The sequence below is a fragment of the Arachis stenosperma genome, chromosome 1, assembly GCF_014773155.1.
Source record: "Arachis stenosperma cultivar V10309 chromosome 1, arast.V10309.gnm1.PFL2, whole genome shotgun sequence".
NCBI lineage: Eukaryota > Viridiplantae > Streptophyta > Magnoliopsida > Fabales > Fabaceae > Arachis > Arachis stenosperma.
The window spans coordinates 122437001-122456979 of record NC_080377.1 but is presented as its reverse complement, the minus strand read 5'-3'; the positions used below and the strand labels follow the sequence as shown (position 1 = coordinate 122456979).

Sequence of the window (19979 nt, the reverse complement as noted above, 5' to 3'; positions counted from 1 at the left end):
CCATTGATAACAACTAAGATACACCCATTGATAACAGTAAGATACACCCATATATATGAGTCAAGACAGCCAGATATTCGCAAGATACACCCATTCATAACAGTGAGATACACCCATTCATAACAGTGAGATACACCCAAAGATCTCAAACAAGATACACCCATTGATTACAGTGACATACACCCATAGATATTATTCAGATACATCCATATAGATATCAGACAGATATCACTCAGCCATGCTTCAATATAAAGCCACATTACAAGGTTAAGCAGTTTACACCCCCGAATCTACGGAATAAACCCCCAAAAATCAACAAAAATAGCAGGAGAACTTAGAACGACGTAGAACTAAGAAGAACGACGTATAACTCAGAAGAACGACGTATAACAAAGAAGCAACAGTAACAGTAAACCCTATCAGAACGACGTAGAAGAAAAGTAAAATATACAGTATTTTAATGCACTTACGTTGAGTATTCTTGGTTTGTTTTTTCTTCAGATTCTTCTTCACAGAGAGGTTGATGGTGTTTTGATGCAGTTTTCGAACTACGATTTCTATATTTTGAAAGTTGATCTTCGCTCGAAAATGAGAGGGTTTCGTTGATTTGAAAGTGCCTTGAGAAATGGAAGAAGTGGAAGAAGTGGAAGAGTCTCCCATACGTAACCGTTCGAATGCTGAGCGCGTGATTTGGACGCGGCATCTTATCTCTCTTTCGTGCGCGTGTTTTGTGTTTGGGCTGGGCCAACTTGGTTGCTTGTATGCTTGTATGTGTAGCAGGCCCGTAAACGTTAATATTTAATTAAGCTTATGAGAAAGTAAAATCATTTTTCTTTTAGAAGAAAAACCTTCGTCTAATTTAAAAGAACTTTGTTATGAAAAAAATTTAATGAGTCAAAACAAATTTTTGTTATAAAATAACTAAATAAATAAATAAGAGGTAACAAATATAAATAAAGAAATATAAAGAGAGAGAAAGGAGTATTGCAATATAAAGAGAGAGAATTGTTTATTGATGTGTGTAATTGTCCCTCAGTTGCTTCTTTATTTATAAGCGAAGGAAGATTTACATTCTCAAATTTATTTAATGCATTTATCCTTGAGAACGTGAGCCGCCCATAATAAATAGTATCCACATACTCATTCTTATCACAACACTCTCCTTGGATGTCATTTAGAATTATGTCTCGTTAAAACCTTACCAAAAAAATCCAATGGGAAAAAACTTTAGTGAAGGAAAAAGAGTACAAAATCTTTTGTGACGGGAACTGCATCATTAAAAACCTTGTCAAGAAAAACCCAATAGAAAAAAACCTGACCAAGGAAAAAAGAGTACAGTCTCCCCCTCTTGTCGACATCATTTAACATCTCGAAATCGACACATCTCAATATGATGTACCAATTTTTCAAATGAAGATTTTGGGAGTGACTTTGTAAATAAATCTACTAGATTATCATTTGAACGGATCTTTGATGTATCCACCTTTAAGTTGAGCAATGCATGCTTTATTATCTTCAAACAGGACAGTTGGAGCTATCTTCTGATCAACCAATCCACACATGATGACAGAATATATTGGATCAAACTCCTCAGCCAAAAACATTCGCGACTAACTTCATGTATCGCTAGTACTTCAGCATAATTAGATAATGTTGCTGCAATTGTCTATTTTGTGGACCTCCATGATATAGCTGTACCACCATATGTGAACAGGTATCCGGTTTGAGATCTCCCTTTATGTGGATTAGACAAATATCCAGTATCTGCATAGCCAACTAATTGTGACTTGGATCAATAGGGATAAAACAATCTCATATCAACCGTTCCATGAAAATATCGAAAGATCTGTTTGATTCCACTCTAATGTCTTCTGGTTGGAGAGAAACTATATTTTGCTAGTAAATTCACCGCGAGTGATATATGTATTATTAGCAAGATGCATTAGCGCTCCAATAGCACTAAGATATGGTACTTCAGGACCAAGGATATCCACATCCAAAGATCTTACGGTACTTAATGGATGTGACTTATCCATATAAAATCTCTTCAAGATTTTATCTGTGTATGTTGTTTGATGAATAAAGATCTCATTTTTTACATGCTCGATCTGCAGGCCGAGACAAAATTTAGTTCTTCCAAGATCTTTCATCTCAAACTCTTCTTTTAGAGTTTTTATAATTGTTAGAATCTCTTCAGGAGTCCCAATGCTATTTAAATTATCAACGTACACAGCAATTATAATGAATCCAGATGCAGATTTCTTTGTGAAAACACATGGACAAATATCATCATTCTTGAATCTATTTTTTGGCCAGATACTAGGTAAGACGATTATACCACATTCGTCCAGATTGTTTTAGATCATATAAAGATCTTTGCAATTTAACTGAGTATAACCCTTGCGAATATTCACTGGATGGTTTAGATATCTTTAGTCCTTCAGAGACTTTCATATAGATATCCCGATCTAATGAGCCGTACAAATAGCCTGTTACCACATCCATTAAATGCATATGCAGTTTATGATATGCAGATAAACTGACCAAATAACGCAATGTTATCGCATCCACTACATGGGAATACGTTTATTCATAATTTATACCGGGCTTTTGTGAAAAACCTTGTGCCACAAGTCAGGCTTTATAGCGCACAATTTCATTTTTCTCATTTCGTTTTCTCACAAATACCCACTTGCATCCAACAGGTTTTACATCTTCTGGTGTACGGACTACAGGTCCAAAGATTTCACGTTTTGCAAGTGAGTCTAATTCAGCCTTCATGGCTTCTTCCCATTTTGGCCAATCATTTTTTTGTCGACATTCTTCGACTGATCTTGTCTCAAGATCCTTACTTTCATGCATGATATTTAATGCCACATTATATGCAAATTTTCATTGACTTATTTCAATTCCATTTCTCTCCTATAAAGACATAATTTATCGAGATCTCATCATTTTCACAATTTTCAGGTACCTGAATGTCTTCTAGCGTTAAAATTATATCAGAATTTTGGACAACTGCAGGTGTCTCTACTATGTCTTTTTCAATAGGAATAGTATTTACCTCTTTTCTCTTTCGAAGATTTTTATCTTTGGAACCGACAGGCTTGCCACGCTTCTGGTGTGTATTTGCTTCAGTGGCTATTTGTTCTACTGGGACATCAATTCGAATTGGGGCATTTTTGGCCCTGCCACGCTTCTGACGTGAATTTGCTTCAGTGGCTACTTATCCTACTGGGACATCAATTCGAATTGGGGCATTTTTCGCTGGTATATAAGATTTGATTATCCTCTTTGTATCGAAAATTGCATTAGGCAATTCATTTGCTATTCTTTGCAAATGTATAATCTTTTGAACTTCTAGTTCACATTACCCTGATCGAGGATCTAAATGCATCAACGATGATGCGTTCCAATTAAGTTCCTTTTTAGGAAGCTTATTCTCTCCCTCTAATGTTAGAAATTTTGATTCATCAAAATGACAATCCGCAAATCGGGATTTAAATACATCTCCAGTTTGTATCTCAAGATACCTCACTATAGCGGGAGAATCATATCCAACATATATCCCCAATTTTCTTTGGGGTCCTATTTTGGTGCGATTAGGTAGTGCGATGGGAACATATATCGCACACCCAAATATTCTTAAATGGGAAACATTTGGCTGCTGGCCAAAAGCTAATTGCATAGGAGAGAACTGATAGTAACTCGTTGGCCTCAAACGAATAAGTGTTGCGGCATGTAAAGTAACATGCCTCCAAATCGAGGTTGGGAGATTTGTTCTCATAAGTAAGGGTCTAGCAATTAATTAGAGGCGTTTAATAAGTGATTCTGCTAACCCATTTTGTGTGTGAACATAAGCTACTGTATGTTCAACACTTATTCCATTAGCCATACAATAAGCATCAAAAGTTTGGGAAGTAAATTCACCAGCATTATCAAGACGAATCGCTTTGATTGGATTTTCTAGAAATTGTGCTTTTAATTGAATAATTTGAGCCAGTAATCTCGCAAACGCCAGGTTGCGAGAAGACAATAAGCACACATGTGACCATCTTGAATACGCGTCTATTAGGATCATAAAATATCTAAAAGATCCACATGGTGGATGAATAGGTCCACATATATCACCTTGAATCCTTTCTAGGAATTCAGAGGACTCAAATCCAATCTTTACTGGTGATGGCCTTAAAATTAATTTTCCTCGAGAACATGCAGCACAACAAAATTCACTAGTTTTAAGAATCTTCTGGTTCTTTAGTGAATGTCCATTGGAGTTTTCAATAATTCTCCATATCATGGTTGTTCCAGGATGACCTAATTGGTCGTGCCAAGTTATGAATTCATTTGGGCTAGTAAACTTCTGGTTTACAATGGTATGTGATTCAATTGCACTAATCTTGGTATGATATAACCCAGATGAGAGTGAGAGTAACTTTTCTATTATAACTTTTTTATTTAAATAATGAGTTGTGATACATAAATACTCATGATTTTTCTCATTCATAGTCTCAATATGATATCCATTTCGGTGAATATCTTTAAAGCTCATCAAGTTCCTCAGAAACTTGGTAGATAATAGTGCATTATTTATTATAAATTTTGTTCCTCCAGGAAACAAAATTATAGCTCTTCCGGAGCCTTCTATTACATTGCCTGAGCCAATAATAGTATTAACATATTCTTCTTTTGGCACAAGATGGGTAAAATATATATCACTTTTAAGAATAGTGTGCAAATTTGCACTATCCACAAGGCAAATATCTTCATGATATGTTCTTGCCATTTTTCTTCAAAGACAAATGATAATAATAATAAAATGAGTAGAAGTACATGCACAGTAAAATTATTCACATGAATACTTAACAAACACATACACATATCAAACTATTCCATCATTGATCAAATAGCCAATATTTCTTTCAGAATCCTTAAAGAAAGTAGATACATCATAATGAATGGTGAAATTTTCATAATTTGAAACAAAATTTGTTTCCTTTCCTTTGTCATCCTTTTTCAAGGATGCCTGATAAAGATCAACTAGGTGCCTTGGGGTACGACAGGTACGTGACCAATGGCTCTTTCCACCACAACGGAAGCATTTATCTTCAATTGATTTACTTTGCCCATTATTTCTTTCTTTATCCCACTTCTAGTGAGATCCTTTGTGAACATAATTTCTTTTCCTTCCATAATTTTTCTTGCTACTAAAACCTTGTCATTTACCTCTTCTTGGGTAATGATTTGCCGCATTTACTTCAGGAAATGGGGTGGCACCAACTGGGCGCGCTTCATGATTCTTTAAGAGTAACTCATTGTTGCGTTCAGCAACAAGAAAGCAAGAAATTAACTCAGAATATTTTTAAATTCTTTTTCTCGATACTGCTGTTGCATGAGCACATTCGAGACATAGAAGGTCGAGAAAATTTTCTCTAACATATCGGGCTTGAGAAGGTATCACCGTCTTTTGATGATTGTACCTTTCTTCAAGGTCTTTCCACAGATCTCCAAGATCTTTTAATGTGGAATATTTATTTTTCAATCATACATCAAGATGATGACGAAGAAAAATCATGGCTTTGGCTTTATCCTTCTGGGATGTATTATTTTCAGTCTCAATGGTATCTCCAAGATCCATTGAATCAAGATGGATTTCAGCATCTATATCCATGATAAATAATTATTTCCAAATATATCAAAAGCATTATATTCAAGATGAAAGAGTTTCGACATAATAGAAATTTGTTACCTGAAGTCTTCCTAAAATTTCGTTAGAGCTTCGTGCTGATAACGTGTTATAAAATAACTAAATAAATAAATAAATAAGAGGTAACAAATATAAATAAAGAAATATAAAGAGAGAGAAAGGAGTATTGCAACATAAAGAGAGAGAGAATTGTTTATTGATGTGTGTAATTGTCCCTCAGTTGCTTCTCTATTTATAGGGGAAGGAAGATTTACATTTTCAAATTTCTTTAATGCATTCATCATTGAGAACATGAGCCGCCCATAATAAATGGCATCCACATACTCATTCTTATCACAACAATGTTTTAATTATTTCTTTAACTTTTGTGCCTCAAACGTTTCATAACATATATATACATAAAAGGCCATGAATTCTTTACTCCTACTTTTTTGTAGGAGTATAATTAACCATCGTTAAAATAATTACAAAATATACTTTATTTTTTTTGAAAAAATTATTAATTAGATTTTGATTTCTTAAATTTTTCATTTTTTAACTTTTTTTTCAGATTAGAAGCATTCAGAGAAGGAAAGCATGTCTGCTAGGTTTTTCATCCAATTTCAATTCCTGCCATTCTCTCCTCCTCTTCCTCTGCTGCAAATCTCATTCGCTGACCTAGGAAATGATTCAGATCTCCAACAATGAGTGGAGTTACTTGCTGCTTAAGATTCCCAGGTCAGCTCAACTCAGACCTCAGGAAGCTAGCTGTCAACTTGATCCCATTTCCACGCCTTCATTTCTTTATGGTGGGTTTTGCTCCCCTCACATCTCGAGGGTCACAGAACTACCGCGTGCTTTCTGTCCCAGAACTCACACAACAGATGTGGGATGCCAAGAACATGATGTGTGCAGCTGATCCATGCCATAGCCGTTACTTAACAGCGTCAGCAGTATTCAGAAGAAAAATGAACACAAAGGAAGTGGATGAACAGATACTGAATGTGCAGAACAGAAAGTCCTCATATTTTGTGGAGTGGATCCCCATCCACGTCATAGCCGTTACTTAACAGCATCAGCAGTATTCAGAGGGAAAATGAACACAAAGAAAGTGGATGAACAGATATTGAATGTGTAGAACAAAAACTCCTTATATTTTGTGGAGTGGATCCCCAACAATGTCAAATCGAGCGCCTGTGATATTGCGCCCAAAGGCCTTCCCATGGCTTCCACTTTTGTTGGCAATTCAACTTCCATACAAGAGATGTTCAGGAGAGTGAGCGAGCAGTTTCCTGTCATGTTCAGAAGAAAGGCCTTCTTGCACTGCTACACTGGAGAAGGAATGGATGAGATGGAGTTCACCGAAGCAGAGAGCAACATGAACGATCTTGTTGCAGAGTATCAGCAGTACCAAGATGCCTCCCCTGAAGATGACCAAGAAGATGAAAGCTGAACATGTACCACCAAGCACCATTAATCAATAATTTTAAGCTCTTTAGATTCTTCAATTATTTGCTCCAGTAGTACAATTCCACTTGTTGCTGTTTATCTTCCAAATCATAACAGTTTTTACTTCCTGATCAATGGCAGCCTCGCTTTGGTTTATTCTCTTCATTTTATTTCATAAGCTCATCGGTCAAAATCTTGAAATACTATCCGATACACAACGGTTATGGTTTAGAAATTGAGTACGTATATCAGAATAAACAATATGCTAATATTTATCTTCTATCATTTTATCTCCTATAAAAAGTAAATGAATTGTGGTAACAAAATAATGGATGTCTGACCATGTACAATATTCACAGCCAAGAATATAAATGAATTGCACTTTGAAGTCAAGCTAAATGGTAGATAGGTTTTCTAGGTTCAAATTGTATCTCTCCCTCAGAACCTGCATACTAGTGCCTAGATGAGAAGCAGTTGAGCTGATCATATCCAGCAAGCACCCCAGCTCCTGCGACACCAAGAAGCATATTTGCGGTAACACCTCGGAATAGAGCTAAAAAACCCTCTTGACGAACAATCTCACGAAATGCATGCCTTGCGTTATAATACTTGTTTGGTTGTCCAGATGTTAGCATCATTCTCCGACGCAGTGTGTCGAACGGATATGCACAAACCCCTGCTGATGTTGTAATGCTCCAACCTAAGAAGAAACTAGCAAAAAAATTTCCCTGTGGAGAAATAAATGAGAAAGGCTCAGATTAGAAAGAAGGATCATCAAAGAACTGAACTAGTGCTAAGTGACTAGTCATCTGAAATACTGTTATCTGACTTGCTAAATGTCCTGAAGATGAATACTCAAACTCAAGGGTTTGATCATGGAAACCTGCATAATCAAGGGTCACTTCAACGTTGGGCCCACATATTATTGTGAAACTGAAACAGACTAAACAGACTACTTGTCAAGATACCATAAGAATTTTCAGTTAAAGCATCAAGTACCAACTACAACTTTTCCTATTCATTGTGAAACATTGAGCCCTCCTTCAAAAATATAAGTACTTCTTACCTCGAAAGGCCCAACTAAAATGATAGGCTTCACGGTGTCATAGATCCCGAAGTACATCCCTCGGTACATTGTGATTCCCACTATTGACACCCCAAATCCCCTGTACAAGCCAACAACTCCATCACTTAACAAGGTTTTACGGTACACATCAACTAGCCCCTTAAACTGGCGCTGACCGGTAGCACGGCACTCCAATGCATCAGTGCCCAATCGGGTTCGTGCATAATCTAAATGATAAAGAAGCAGTGAAGTAGTTGCTCCCGCGGCACTTCCTGAAGCCACATTTCCAGCAAACCACTTAATGTACCCATCTCTCTCTTTGGATTGCCCAAAAATGCTTTTGAAGTAACCTTTGAATGCAAAATTGAAAGCCTATAGACCAATCAACTGTTTGCTCAAACATTATTTCAAACAAACACAGAAAACCATTATTTGAAAGTTGATACACAATCACATTTTTGATGGGAATATACAACAGTAAAAACAAATAGTCTTCCATATGTATTGACCATTATTTTATTTTAGTGCCAATACCTTGCTGATGCTATTAGACATGCATTGACAATAAAAGCACATAGAAGATAGAAGGCTTCCAATGTTAATTGCAAACAAACTGGACACATTTCAGAAAAATGAGATTGGCTATTACAACACATATTTGCATCATCCCACCAAAATGCAATAGAATAACATATTTCCTCTTAGAGCAATGATAGAGTTGTCTCCGTGTGATCTTAAGGTCACGGGTTCAAGCGTGGAAACAGCTACTAATGTAATTATCATGTTAAACTGCGTACATTACACCCTTTGGATGTGGCCCTTTCCCGGTCCCTGCATTAATGCGAGATGCTTGTGCAGACCGAACTCAATACAGGATGGATACAAATGCAGCACATGCCAGATCCATGCTATGTTTTCTATTTCCACTTCCTTATTTTATCTATATTACTAAGAGATACATGGAAAAGCAATAAAAACTGTAAAAGATTACAATGAGCCATGACCTATTTACTTCACAAACTTGAGAAGGGTCTAGAGTTGTCTAATACCAATCAAGATGTCAATGAAGTGAATAACTCACCTGTGTAGGGAAGTATCGGATGACATTGGCCTGGTTACCTCTCCAAAAGGCAATGACACCCTCTTCTGCAAACACCCTCTTAAATCCATCACACACACCCATGTATGGTTTCTTGAGTTGCCCTCTTTTAATCATTTCAGCTTGGTTTTGCAATAGAAGCTTCACTCTCTCGATTGGTGCCGCGGCACTCTTCGATATGATTGCTGCTACCCCTCCCATTACAAAATCCTTTGAAAATCTTTCATATTGTGATGATTTCACCATTTTTCCCCCTCTTCTGTCTGATCTGAAAGGTGTAAAGAAAATAAAAACAGAATAACAAGAAAGATAAAATCTCAAAGCATTAAACTATTACATACATTCCTAGAGCAAAAACAGGATGAATTTCACGAGAGAAGAATGAGCAAGTAGAATGGAAAGCAAAATGGTTGAAAAATTTAGGATTACCAATAACATGGAAGTTGCATTCATCAAGCACACCAAAGTGGAATGAAGCCTTTAATATCTTGCACTCAAGATTGTCAAACTCGCGAGTCTAAATAAACTCGTGAAACTGACCTAGACTCGACTCATAGACTTGTAAGAGTTTACCTATTACAATTTTTTTTAAAAAAATATGTATATATCATATATAATATATATATTTACTCAAATATACGCATTCAAAATTAACAATTTCAACCTCAAAACACATAATAAATTAAAATAGTACTACAATTATAACAAGTACTTTAGAACCAAGGTTACGAGAACCGGACCGGTCAATGGACCGGTAGAGTGACTGATTCACTGGTTCAAAGGTTCAACCGGGGTTCAACCGGAGTTCAACTGGTTTAATTAAATATTAAATAAAATTAATAAAAAACCTATATATAAAACTTTAAATATATAAATTCAATCATTTCTAACTTAATAAAATTCAAATTTTTACAATTTTACATAATAAATTATTCATAATTTAGTATTAAAGGTTCACAATTTCACAATTTTAAATATTGTTCTTCAAAGAATATATTATTATGATTATGACCATTAGAGAGTAATACATATTACTATAAAATATCCATTAGTATATAAAAATTTAAGATATAATAAAATTGAAGATGAAAAATTCATTGATAGTATTCTGATCGAGTTAAATTGAAAATTAAATGGCTTAATTTTCACTAAATTTATTGATGACTTTAAAACAACTAAACGAGACAAAGAATTTCCACTCAAACCGCTAGAAATTAAAGATCTTGTAGGCAACATTGTCAAGTCGAGGCTAATTATTCAACGTCAATTCTCTTAATATCAAGGTTGCAAGAACCGGACCGGTCAATGAACCGGTCAAGTAACTGGTTTAATGGTTCAATAATTCAACCGAGGTCGAACTGTGGTTGAACCGGTTTAGTTAAATATAACATAAAATTATTAAAAATTCAAAGTGGCATATATTGCGAGATAAGGTGCAGAGCAATTAAAGCATTGTATGAATTAAAATTGGTGGAAGCTTGGTTCTTTCATCTAAGTTTCTCAATCTTCATGTATATATAATACATTAGCAACTTCTAAGCTTGGTCAAACAATATCAGTTCCAGATATAACAGAAGATAATCATCCATTATAGGCTACCTAAATTTGAGGCCCAAAATTTTAGTATGGTGCAGGGAGAAAAAGAAATCAGTATAGTTTTCAATTTGAACAAGAAGAAGCAATTCTACAGCACAGTAAGAAGCTCAGAATACACAAAAGCTGAACAATTACGTTAACTAAACAAAAAAACACAATATAAAAGCATGAATAACCTTTATAAATTAGGTTTCCATTCCTGAATTTTCCATTTTCATAAATTAGGTAATCTTGTTGTTCTTTACTTCTTAACTTCATTCTTTTTTCCTATGAGTAAACTATCTCCTTGGCTGAACTTCATCCAACCCTTATTTTAAAGCCATATGGTAAATCCAATGCAGAATTGTAGCAATGTTTCTCTTTTGAATCAATGACAACAAAATAACAATTTACCAAAATAACAAGTAAAACAGATTGGATTTATAACTCAATTCAGTAGAATTAATTCAATATCAATCTCAAGAAATATAATCTCAGCATAATTAATAAATTAAACTTAAAAATAAATAAATTTATAACTCAATCTCAGCAGAATTAATTCAACATCAACTGACTGAAATCAAATAAAACTTCAGAAATGAATATCTCAAAACTCAGCAGAATCATCAATAATATATTTTATGTATATTCAGAACAAAATAAAGAAGAAAACAATGTAATACAATTACAACAAATCGAACATTATTGAAGAGGATAAAGGGGAGGTTTTACGTTATCTGGATTGCCAGCGAAGGAGAGGAAAAGACAGCATAGAGACAACGAGACAGAGAAATTCAAATTGGGAATTTTGGTAACGTGAAACAGAGAAGCAACGACGGTGAGACACGGTGCGGAGCAGAGAGGTAGCAACGACAAGACTGGCGGGGAGACTAGAAGGGGCCACAGACAAAAACGACGAGGAGGTGAGAAGCAGAAACGACGCACGGCAAGGAGGGGAGAAGCAGTGACGACCCACGGCGAGTAGTGGAGAAGCGGCGACGACCAACGGTGAAGAGCAAAGAAGCAGCGACAAAGAGAGCTCGGACAGAAAACGGCGATGCCAACAACAGCCCCAAACCGACCTTAGCTTCTGGCGACGCGAGGAGAAGAGCAGAATGAAAGGGGAGATGGTGATGGTGGCTCTGATAGGGTTTCGCCGTTTAGGAGAATCTGGTGAGGGGTGTGTTTGTTAAGAGAAAGAAAGGGGATAACTCAGCATTGGATTTTTGTTTTTTCCTCTGTAATCAAAACGGCGCCGTTTTGATTGTTGGATCAGTGAACCGGTACTTGGAAAAATCCGGCCGGTTTGCCGGTTAACCACCGGTTCAGCCGTCGGTTTTTAACCGGTTTTTTGTAGAACAGTTTTAGAGATCAGCCGGACTAGTTAGATGACCGGTTCCCAGTTAATCCGATCGAATCGGTCGGTCCGATCCCATTTTCAGAACCTTACTTAATATACAATTCAATTATCCTTTTTGGGTTGCTAATATACAATTCAATTAAAAAACATATTGATGAAATCTCTGATTGTGGAAAAAAGCATAACTCTAAGAAAATCTACTGCAGGAAGGAACCATGCGTAGGTCATCAACACGATATGGAAGACCACTGCGTGCTCCTAAATCTCGACACTTGGCAGCTACCTGAAATCGCCATTAGAATGCAACAAGCCTCTTATAACTAACCAAATCCTAACTAGGTTCAACAAAATCAATGCTTTTCAACAACAAAAACTCAGAATACAGACAACTCAACCTCCAAATCAAAAAAAATCCAGAAACAGAAAAACTAAGTGAAACAATCCAAACTAAATTCAGAATCACATTAAGCAACAACCTAACTCAGAACACAATCCCAACTCAGAATCTAGTAAAAAAATCAAGTCAGAAGCCAGAATCTTAAAAATCGAAACTGAAGAAGCAGCGGCTTACTAGAGACACAGAGGGAGGAACGGCGGTAACAGTGAGCTCAAAAGAGGATCAGTTTGCGACGGTGAGGCCCCGAGCAGAGATTCCAGGCGAGTCTCCGAGCAGAGATTAACGGAGGAGAGGACGCGCTTGAAGAGGATTGAGTAACCGTTCGCGTGATGTAGAGGAGAAGAGGATCGAGGACGGCGATGATGATGGAACCCTCTGTCACTGTCGACGACGACGATCACAAAGGCGGGCTGGGATGACGGTTGCTGGTGGGGCTTCACGACAAGCACAGAGACGGTGATGAAGAGAAGAGTGGCGGTGGCTGGGGGATGACGGTAGCGTAGTTAGGTGAAATTACGGATTCGTTTTGGTGTGAGAGTAAGAGAGAAGAGAGAGGGGCAGGGTGTTACGCTGTTTGGGGGGTGGGTTTTATTTTTTTTCATTTTTCCTTCATCAAAACGACAGTGTTTTGATGCTGAAGGGGGAGAACTGGGGCTTTAGAAAACCTGTCCGGTTCAGCCGGTTAACCGTCGGTTTGACCAATTTTTTAACCGATTTTTTTGCCAAACGGTTTTTGGAGTCAATCGGACCAGCCAGATGACCGGTTCCCGGTTAACCCGATCGAACCGGCCAGTCCAGTCCGGTTTTCAGAACCTTGTTAACACGCACAATAACACTGTAATTTACTAAATTTGCAACTGCAATAGCTTTCAATGACATAAATCAACATCATTCTCCAACAAAACTAAAATAAATTCAACCATTTTCCCTTTACAGATTACAATTATGAAAAATGAATTAACAATGATCAGAATTTAGACATTCAACTAAAAAATTGAAGTCAGTAACAACTAACAACTAAAGAATGCAGTAAGTCAGTAACAAACTCAAGTAACAACAATAAAATTTTTCTTATAAAACATACCTGAATTGAGCAGAGAAGCGGCGCAATCATGCAGGTAGAGAAGCGACATAGTCGTGCAGGCAGAGAAGCGGCGCAGTCGTGCAGGGATGTCCAGACGTGTCCGGCTGTGCGCGAACGAACGACGGTAGAGGACACGACGAACGGTGGCAGAGACTCGACGTGCATCAAAGCAGAACAGAGAGCGAGACTGTGAGAGTACGGAGAAGCAGAGCAGAAAGTAGAGAGCGACGTGCGGCTATGCGCGTAGCCGAGCAGACGAAGGAGATGCAGACGACCGGCAGCGAATGGCGGACGGCAGAGGTCAGAACATTGAGAGAGTGAGAGTGATAGAAGAGTGACTGAACGAGCCAATTGGGAAAGTGGAGCCCTTTAATCCCCAAGTATGCTTGGCAACGTCTGATACAAAGCGATCGATTAGAACAACGGGTGGCAAATTGGGTAATTTGTAAAGGAAAAGTTCGATTGTAGAATCAATAAGTTCAAAATTTAGAGAAAAGGAAGAGAGAAAAAGAAAAAGAAGAAGAACGAATTACAGTTCGGGCGGAACAAAAGAAAGTGCGGTTGTTGTGTGACAAACGGAGATGGACAAGTTGGAAATCGAATATCCTTCTCCTTTCTCTCTCTTTTTCTATTTCTGTCTCAGAAAATAACAATTATCGTGCGTTCCTCCAGGCTCCACACCATAAAAATCCTATCTAATAAGGCCCAACTTGTGAAGCAGGCGCCTACGGAACCCAGCACAATGAGATCCCGTGCCAATTCACGCTACCAACTCGGCTCGGCCGACCATTCCATGAGCGCCTGCAACTTGCTGACAACCTGCTCCATTCTGCAAAAGGAAGACAACACGCGTCAACAGCAAATGCACGGAAATGGAATATCTGTAAATCTGTATGAGCTTACATCTGTACAATAGTGCGACCCATTGGTCGTTCCAAAAAAGAAATGGTTGAAACAGATGCAGGTCGAGTCTTCAAGTCACTATTCTCCTCTCGTGAAAGCAAACTCGAGCTTCCTCCAACGCAACCGCCGCCTCTAGTCTTGTCACTGTGGCTGTCAGTGGCACTCGAGATCTGTGACTGTTCGTCGTGGTCAAGGTCATCTCCCCATTGGCCAATCGCCATTCTTCGTCGTAGTCGCGTAGTGGTGGTGCCTCGACCCGTCATCGTGATTACTATGTTCAGTAGCGCTCTGCCCGCCGTCCCTCGTCGTGCTCGTCATCCGCCGTGCTTGTGAGTCGAAGGTAAGAGCTGCTTTGCCCACCGATTGATTAGCTTTGGCATTTGGTAACTGAATTCATCTGGTAACCCTTGGAATATACAATTATTTAAATAGATTGGAATATACAATTATAAGTTGACATCTATATCCTTGTAGGGTCCCTTGAATTCTATGGCTCCTAGCCATGATGGGTTTTTTGGAACTCAACAAAGCATTCATGGGCTGGTAGAGTACTTTCTGTTTTATTTTTAATTTTCAATGAAATTGTTTGGAAGTTAATGACTAAACTAACTTTGACATGATAGCTTTTTGCTGATTTTTTTCATTAGTTCATGTAGGGAGGGCAACTGGAATTTCGCCCTGATTTTTTTCAATAAAAAAGCAAATGCTTCACATTATAACAATTTCGGGTGATGCACGGAGCACACTAGGCTGAGCCAAAAGGTCTGAAACACAAGGGAATGAGGAAAGTGTTAACACAAAGGATGGCAATCCATTGTGCAAAACGGTGTTTGTTGATTGTGAAGGAGGTGACTAAAGGTTAAAGGTTAACCTAATGTAACTATAGCATAAGAGAATTGGATAACAAAGAACTGCAAATAGAGGCTTTGACTGCCACAAACCGACAGACTAGCTATAGCCAAAGAATGCTGCAGCTCCCAATATATGCAAACCAGATAATGCAATATACATGATTCTATTCAATGGACAACAGAATTAAACTTCTAGAACATTTTGGATCCACCAAAAAAGTGTAATGCCGCAAATATTATCTTAAAAATGGGTGTCAATGACATGGATTTTGGTCCAGCTCAGAGTCAATTCAATGATACACCAAAGAGAATGCAAAGCAAAGTCCCTAATTCGATTTACCCTACTATGAATTAGCAATCACTACCACTACCGAATGAGCCCCTCACTCCACCCGATGTCCTTTTGGGATGAATTTCGACTCTTTACTAGCTGTGTGAACTCTTCTTGGCAATCACTACCTGAAGGCAAAAGAACCATGAAATGATTCGCCATAAACTAGCATCAAGCCATAACAATAGTACAAACCTCAACTAGCAAAGTTCAGATTTGATTGGCCTTTACACTCAATTTTGTTTCATTTTCATGGTAATAACATTCCTCTTAACTACTGAGTAGTATAGTACTGAGTAGTATAGCAATATCATCACTGTTATCCCCAGAATCAAGGTTGGGAGAATCAAATTCAATTGGCAATTTCTGAGTGTGGAACCTAATAGCTGTGTTGAAATCATTAAAAGACCTCCTGAAATTCAAATTCGAATTCCCTCTGTCTCCAAGTTTCAAGCTAAGAGAAGAAGCAGAACACACACTTTGCTTTGTGACATTGAAGTGCAAGTAATTTGATAAAGCTAAAGTATAATTATCAGAGCCAAAGGAGAAGAACCTGGAAGCAAAGACAAATCGATCAATATGGGATATAAAATCATGGACAAGACCATGTTCTTGTTGAACACTCGCCGAATGAAACATGATTTTTGTTCCGTGTTACTCTGCCGAGGTTACAACTACCATATGAATAAGCCAATAAAAACACCGAAAACTAATAAATATAGTAGCAAGTAGAGAGAGTTGACATGAGAAACACCACCATTACCACCACCAACAACAACCACAACATGTGTTAACCATTTATAACATAGAAAGTGTGTGTGTGTGGATGTCAAAGTCAGAGAGGGGGTCAAAGAGATTGAAGAAGTAACAGTTGAAAGAACAAAGAAAAAAGCATACGAAATGATGAATTGAAAATGCATAATGATTAACTAACCTCCAAGCATTGAGGCAGAGTCTTGCGTGGCGGCAACGGAAGTGTCTTGCGCGGCGGCGGCAGCAGGTTACGGCGGCGGCGGAGGCGTGTTGCGGCGGCGAGGATATGTGAACTAGATTAGCAGAAGAAGAGGATGAAAGAATGGCAGAAATTGAAATTGGATGAAAAACTTAACAGACATGCTTCTCTTCTCTGAATACTTCTAATCTGAAATTAAAAAGAAAAAAAAAAGTTAAAACATAAAAAATTTAAAGGATCAAAATCTAATTAGTTATTTAAAAAAAAAAGGTATATTTTATATTTTTTAATGATGGTTTATTATACTCCTACAAAAAAGTAGGAGTAAGAAATCCATGGCCATTTTATTATGTTCACTCTTGTCATAATACAAATGATCAAATGGTATGAATGTATGATTATGCCAACTCCACCAAGAGAAGTAGACAACCCAAGAAAACCATGTCATACATAGATTAAAAATCCGCGGCTTATGATGCGGGCACGTCTTTATATGATTATATCACTTCCAAAAGTATCATTTCACTGGGCACGAACGTCTTGAATCGAATTCCAATTATGGAAGTGTGACCTAAGGCAGCGCCTACGTTATCATGGATTCATGGGCTACAAACACCATTCTTTTTTTTTACGGGAATGGAATAGATTGAGGCCCAAAATGATGGGAAGTAGTTGAGTGGCTTTATCTGGGCCTTCTAGCTAAGCATGCAAAAAAAAAAACGTTACGTTTATGCTATGGCCCTAATTGACCTTGAACTATTATTGCAACCACCTTTTATTTTCTGTCTTCTCTCACTAACTTTTCTCTCGAGCCTATCTTCACTGTCTGAATGATGGTACCATTTTCCTGTGAAATTCTACCATCATTATCTCTGTCTTGCTTTCCCCTTCTTTATTCTAAAACCGTCTTCTGTTCTAGGTTGTCCAAACCCAAATATGGTGTCCGTTGAACTCGAGTGATTAATATCCCAAATCTGAAAGAACTGAAGATGATTTGATAGCTGTTTAAGCAGTATGCGTGCATGCCCTGTTTATATATTTTGATTAGAACCGTAAAAGGTAGTTCAGTGGCTTTGCTTATTAATTATTATTAATAGTTTCTTATCGTTTGACTGTTTGTCACACAAGGATTTCCAATAGTGTGATGATTTTAATATCGGCCACTGAGTATTGTATATTTCATTGTATCGAATGGAAGATCTCATAGCAAGTGGAATTATTTTGACAGATGGGAGCAGCAGCAAGTTTTTGTTGTTGGTTAACTTGAAACAAATTAAAGAGAGGTTATTTTGTCAAGTTACAGGAAATTCAAAATGAAAATGTATTTTACACTATACGACACATGATTAGAGTTTAGTGAAGGTCATCCAACGGCAAAAGAACCACGTGGACCACGCGTCTCTCTACTCTCTTCCTTATGTCAATGCCATTACGCATTCTACATTTTAAGTACTAAGGGGAACAAGCAAGTTTACATAACCAAAGTATGGAGCAAAGGGTTGCATCATTAATAAAAAATTACATATTGTTCATCTCAAAATATTAACCTATACTATGTATATTAAATAATTTAATTGAATACTGTGTTAACAGTCACCTTAATTAAAAACAAAAAAAAAAGGATGTGATGTGTTAGCTTAAAAGATAAGGGGGAGGTCCAGCACATTAGAAGAAACAGTATTTGAATTGAGTAGCCACACTTTTAGGCTTTTTCTTCTTATTAGTACTACTCCACTCCACTTTACTTGTCTCTTTCTCTTCTTCTTCTCCTTCTTCTTCTTCAGCAATGAGGTGGAGTCTAGTGGCAGTGTTCCTCCTTAACGCACTTCTCTTGCGTGTCGCAATGTCAGATCAACACCTAAAAGCTACGTCTCGCGAGCAGATCCAGTGTATGCAGTGCTCCACCTGCAACAACCCATGCAACCAACCTCATTCACCGCCTCCACCCTCGCCGCCGCCACCTGCCTCCACCAACAACTGCCCTCCCCCTCCTTCCTCCGCCGGTACTTATTACTACTACTCTCCTCCGCCACCTGCTCAGTATGTGTACTCATCACCGCCTCCTCCGGCGTCTTCTGGAGGTGGAGGCGGAGGCGGAGGCGGCGGAATCTACTACTATCCTCCGCCCAGCAACAGAAACTACCCGATGCCCCCGCCGCCGAATCCAATTGTACCGTATTTTCCTTTCTACTACTACAACCCTCCGCCGGCGTCAACTTCTACGGCGGCACCTCGGAGGGGATCGTGGTCGGTATTGGCGGGTGCGGTGATGTTATTGCTCTGATAAAAATGGTGGAAATAATAATGCAGATATTTGCAGGCTTATGAAAGTTGGCATAAAAATGAGGGATCGGAGTTGAAAATTGCAAGTTGGAAGCAGCTGAAATTCCCAATTTGCCCTTCTCTGAACCCATGACATCATCAGATGCTCCTCGCTGTAATCATGCTTCTTTCTTTCTAATTGCAATATTATGTATGTAGTATGTACAATATGATTGAGCTGCAATTTGTTCACAATTATATTATCTATGACTTAGTGAATTAGTAATAGTATGTATCACATGTCTTTGATGTCTCTAGTCTCAAGTAATTAATGATAATAAATCAGACAAGAGGATAGCGATTTGATTCCAATTCTGCTAAATGGGCATTGCGCAACCTATTCTCTATGATTCTATAACGATATGCCTTATGCATGCTACTCTGAAATAAGGTGGATGTTGAACACTTGAACCGTTAAACCGTTTTAAGTAGGCGCACATAATAGACCCTACTATACTATTCCTTAACGTTCCAATTATATTTTGCTATTTTTGAGTCAATACCTTTGAAGATGCAGACTTTGAGTAAATGCGTGCATAAGTAGCTTCACCAACTCCTTTCTCTTCAAATAATAACTATCCATATGCAAAATAACATTCTACACATCATGAACATTATTCGTATTGCACTTTTAATATTGCTTCCTTCCAAATTCCAACCGTTTCTCGTTTCTCCACTGTGCAGTCACGCTTGCACTTGCTGTACTATCTTCGTTTTTGCCTTCACAAAAAAAAAAGATGAAGCATTCAACAGTTGTTTATTGGCTCTTAATTATTGCACGGTAAGGGTAATATGATCACCATCACAAAAATTCCTACTTTTGATTATCAAGTCTACTAACAGAGATTATGAATAACGTGAATAATAAATTATATTTTAGATTTATTAAATATAAATAAATTTA

General features: G+C 37.7%; 3 protein-coding genes and 1 long non-coding RNA gene across 13 annotated transcripts; 2 read left to right on the top strand and 2 right to left on the bottom strand.

Annotated features, from left to right (window-relative positions):
• Window positions 1–6314: 6314 nt before the first annotated feature.
• Window positions 6315–7186, bottom strand: LOC130969774 (uncharacterized). The gene is given in 1 exon segment (XM_057895662.1): window positions 6315–7186. A coding segment is annotated over 1 exon segment (318 nt). The 5' UTR covers window positions 7067–7186; the 3' UTR covers window positions 6315–6748.
• Window positions 7187–7362: 176 nt separating this feature from the next.
• On the bottom strand, window positions 7363–15011 carry LOC130969719 (ADP,ATP carrier protein ER-ANT1-like). Of its 10 annotated transcripts, none has more exons than XM_057895586.1 (7): window positions 14620–15011; window positions 14250–14545; window positions 13717–14112; window positions 11608–12518; window positions 9283–9568; window positions 8202–8573; window positions 7363–7863 (listed from the first exon to the last, which is right to left on the bottom strand). In XM_057895586.1, exons 5-7 carry the CDS (start codon window positions 9544–9546, stop codon window positions 7588–7590), a joined length of 912 nt encoding a protein of 303 aa, XP_057751569.1. In that variant the 5' UTR covers window positions 9547–9568; window positions 11608–12518; window positions 13717–14112; window positions 14250–14545; window positions 14620–15011; the 3' UTR covers window positions 7363–7587. The 10 variants fall into 10 exon arrangements, with proteins under 10 accessions (XP_057751569.1, XP_057751608.1, XP_057751600.1 ...); XM_057895625.1 differs by having other exon boundaries at window positions 9283–9563; XM_057895651.1 differs by lacking the exon at window positions 11608–12518 and adding an exon at window positions 7965–8018 and having other exon boundaries at window positions 7625–7863; window positions 9283–9563.
• LOC130969782 (uncharacterized) lies at window positions 14927–15464 on the top strand. Its single transcript, XR_009081919.1, has 3 exons — window positions 14927–14959; window positions 15094–15162; window positions 15243–15464. It is a non-coding gene; the product is annotated as an uncharacterized LOC130969782 (long non-coding RNA).
• A 2975-nt stretch (window positions 15465–18439) lies between these two features.
• On the top strand, window positions 18440–19273 carry LOC130943842 (leucine-rich repeat extensin-like protein 6). Its single transcript, XM_057871885.1, has one exon. It carries the CDS (start codon window positions 18540–18542, stop codon window positions 19035–19037), a length of 498 nt encoding a protein of 165 aa, XP_057727868.1. The 5' UTR covers window positions 18440–18539; the 3' UTR covers window positions 19038–19273.
• Window positions 19274–19979: the final 706 nt, after the last annotated feature.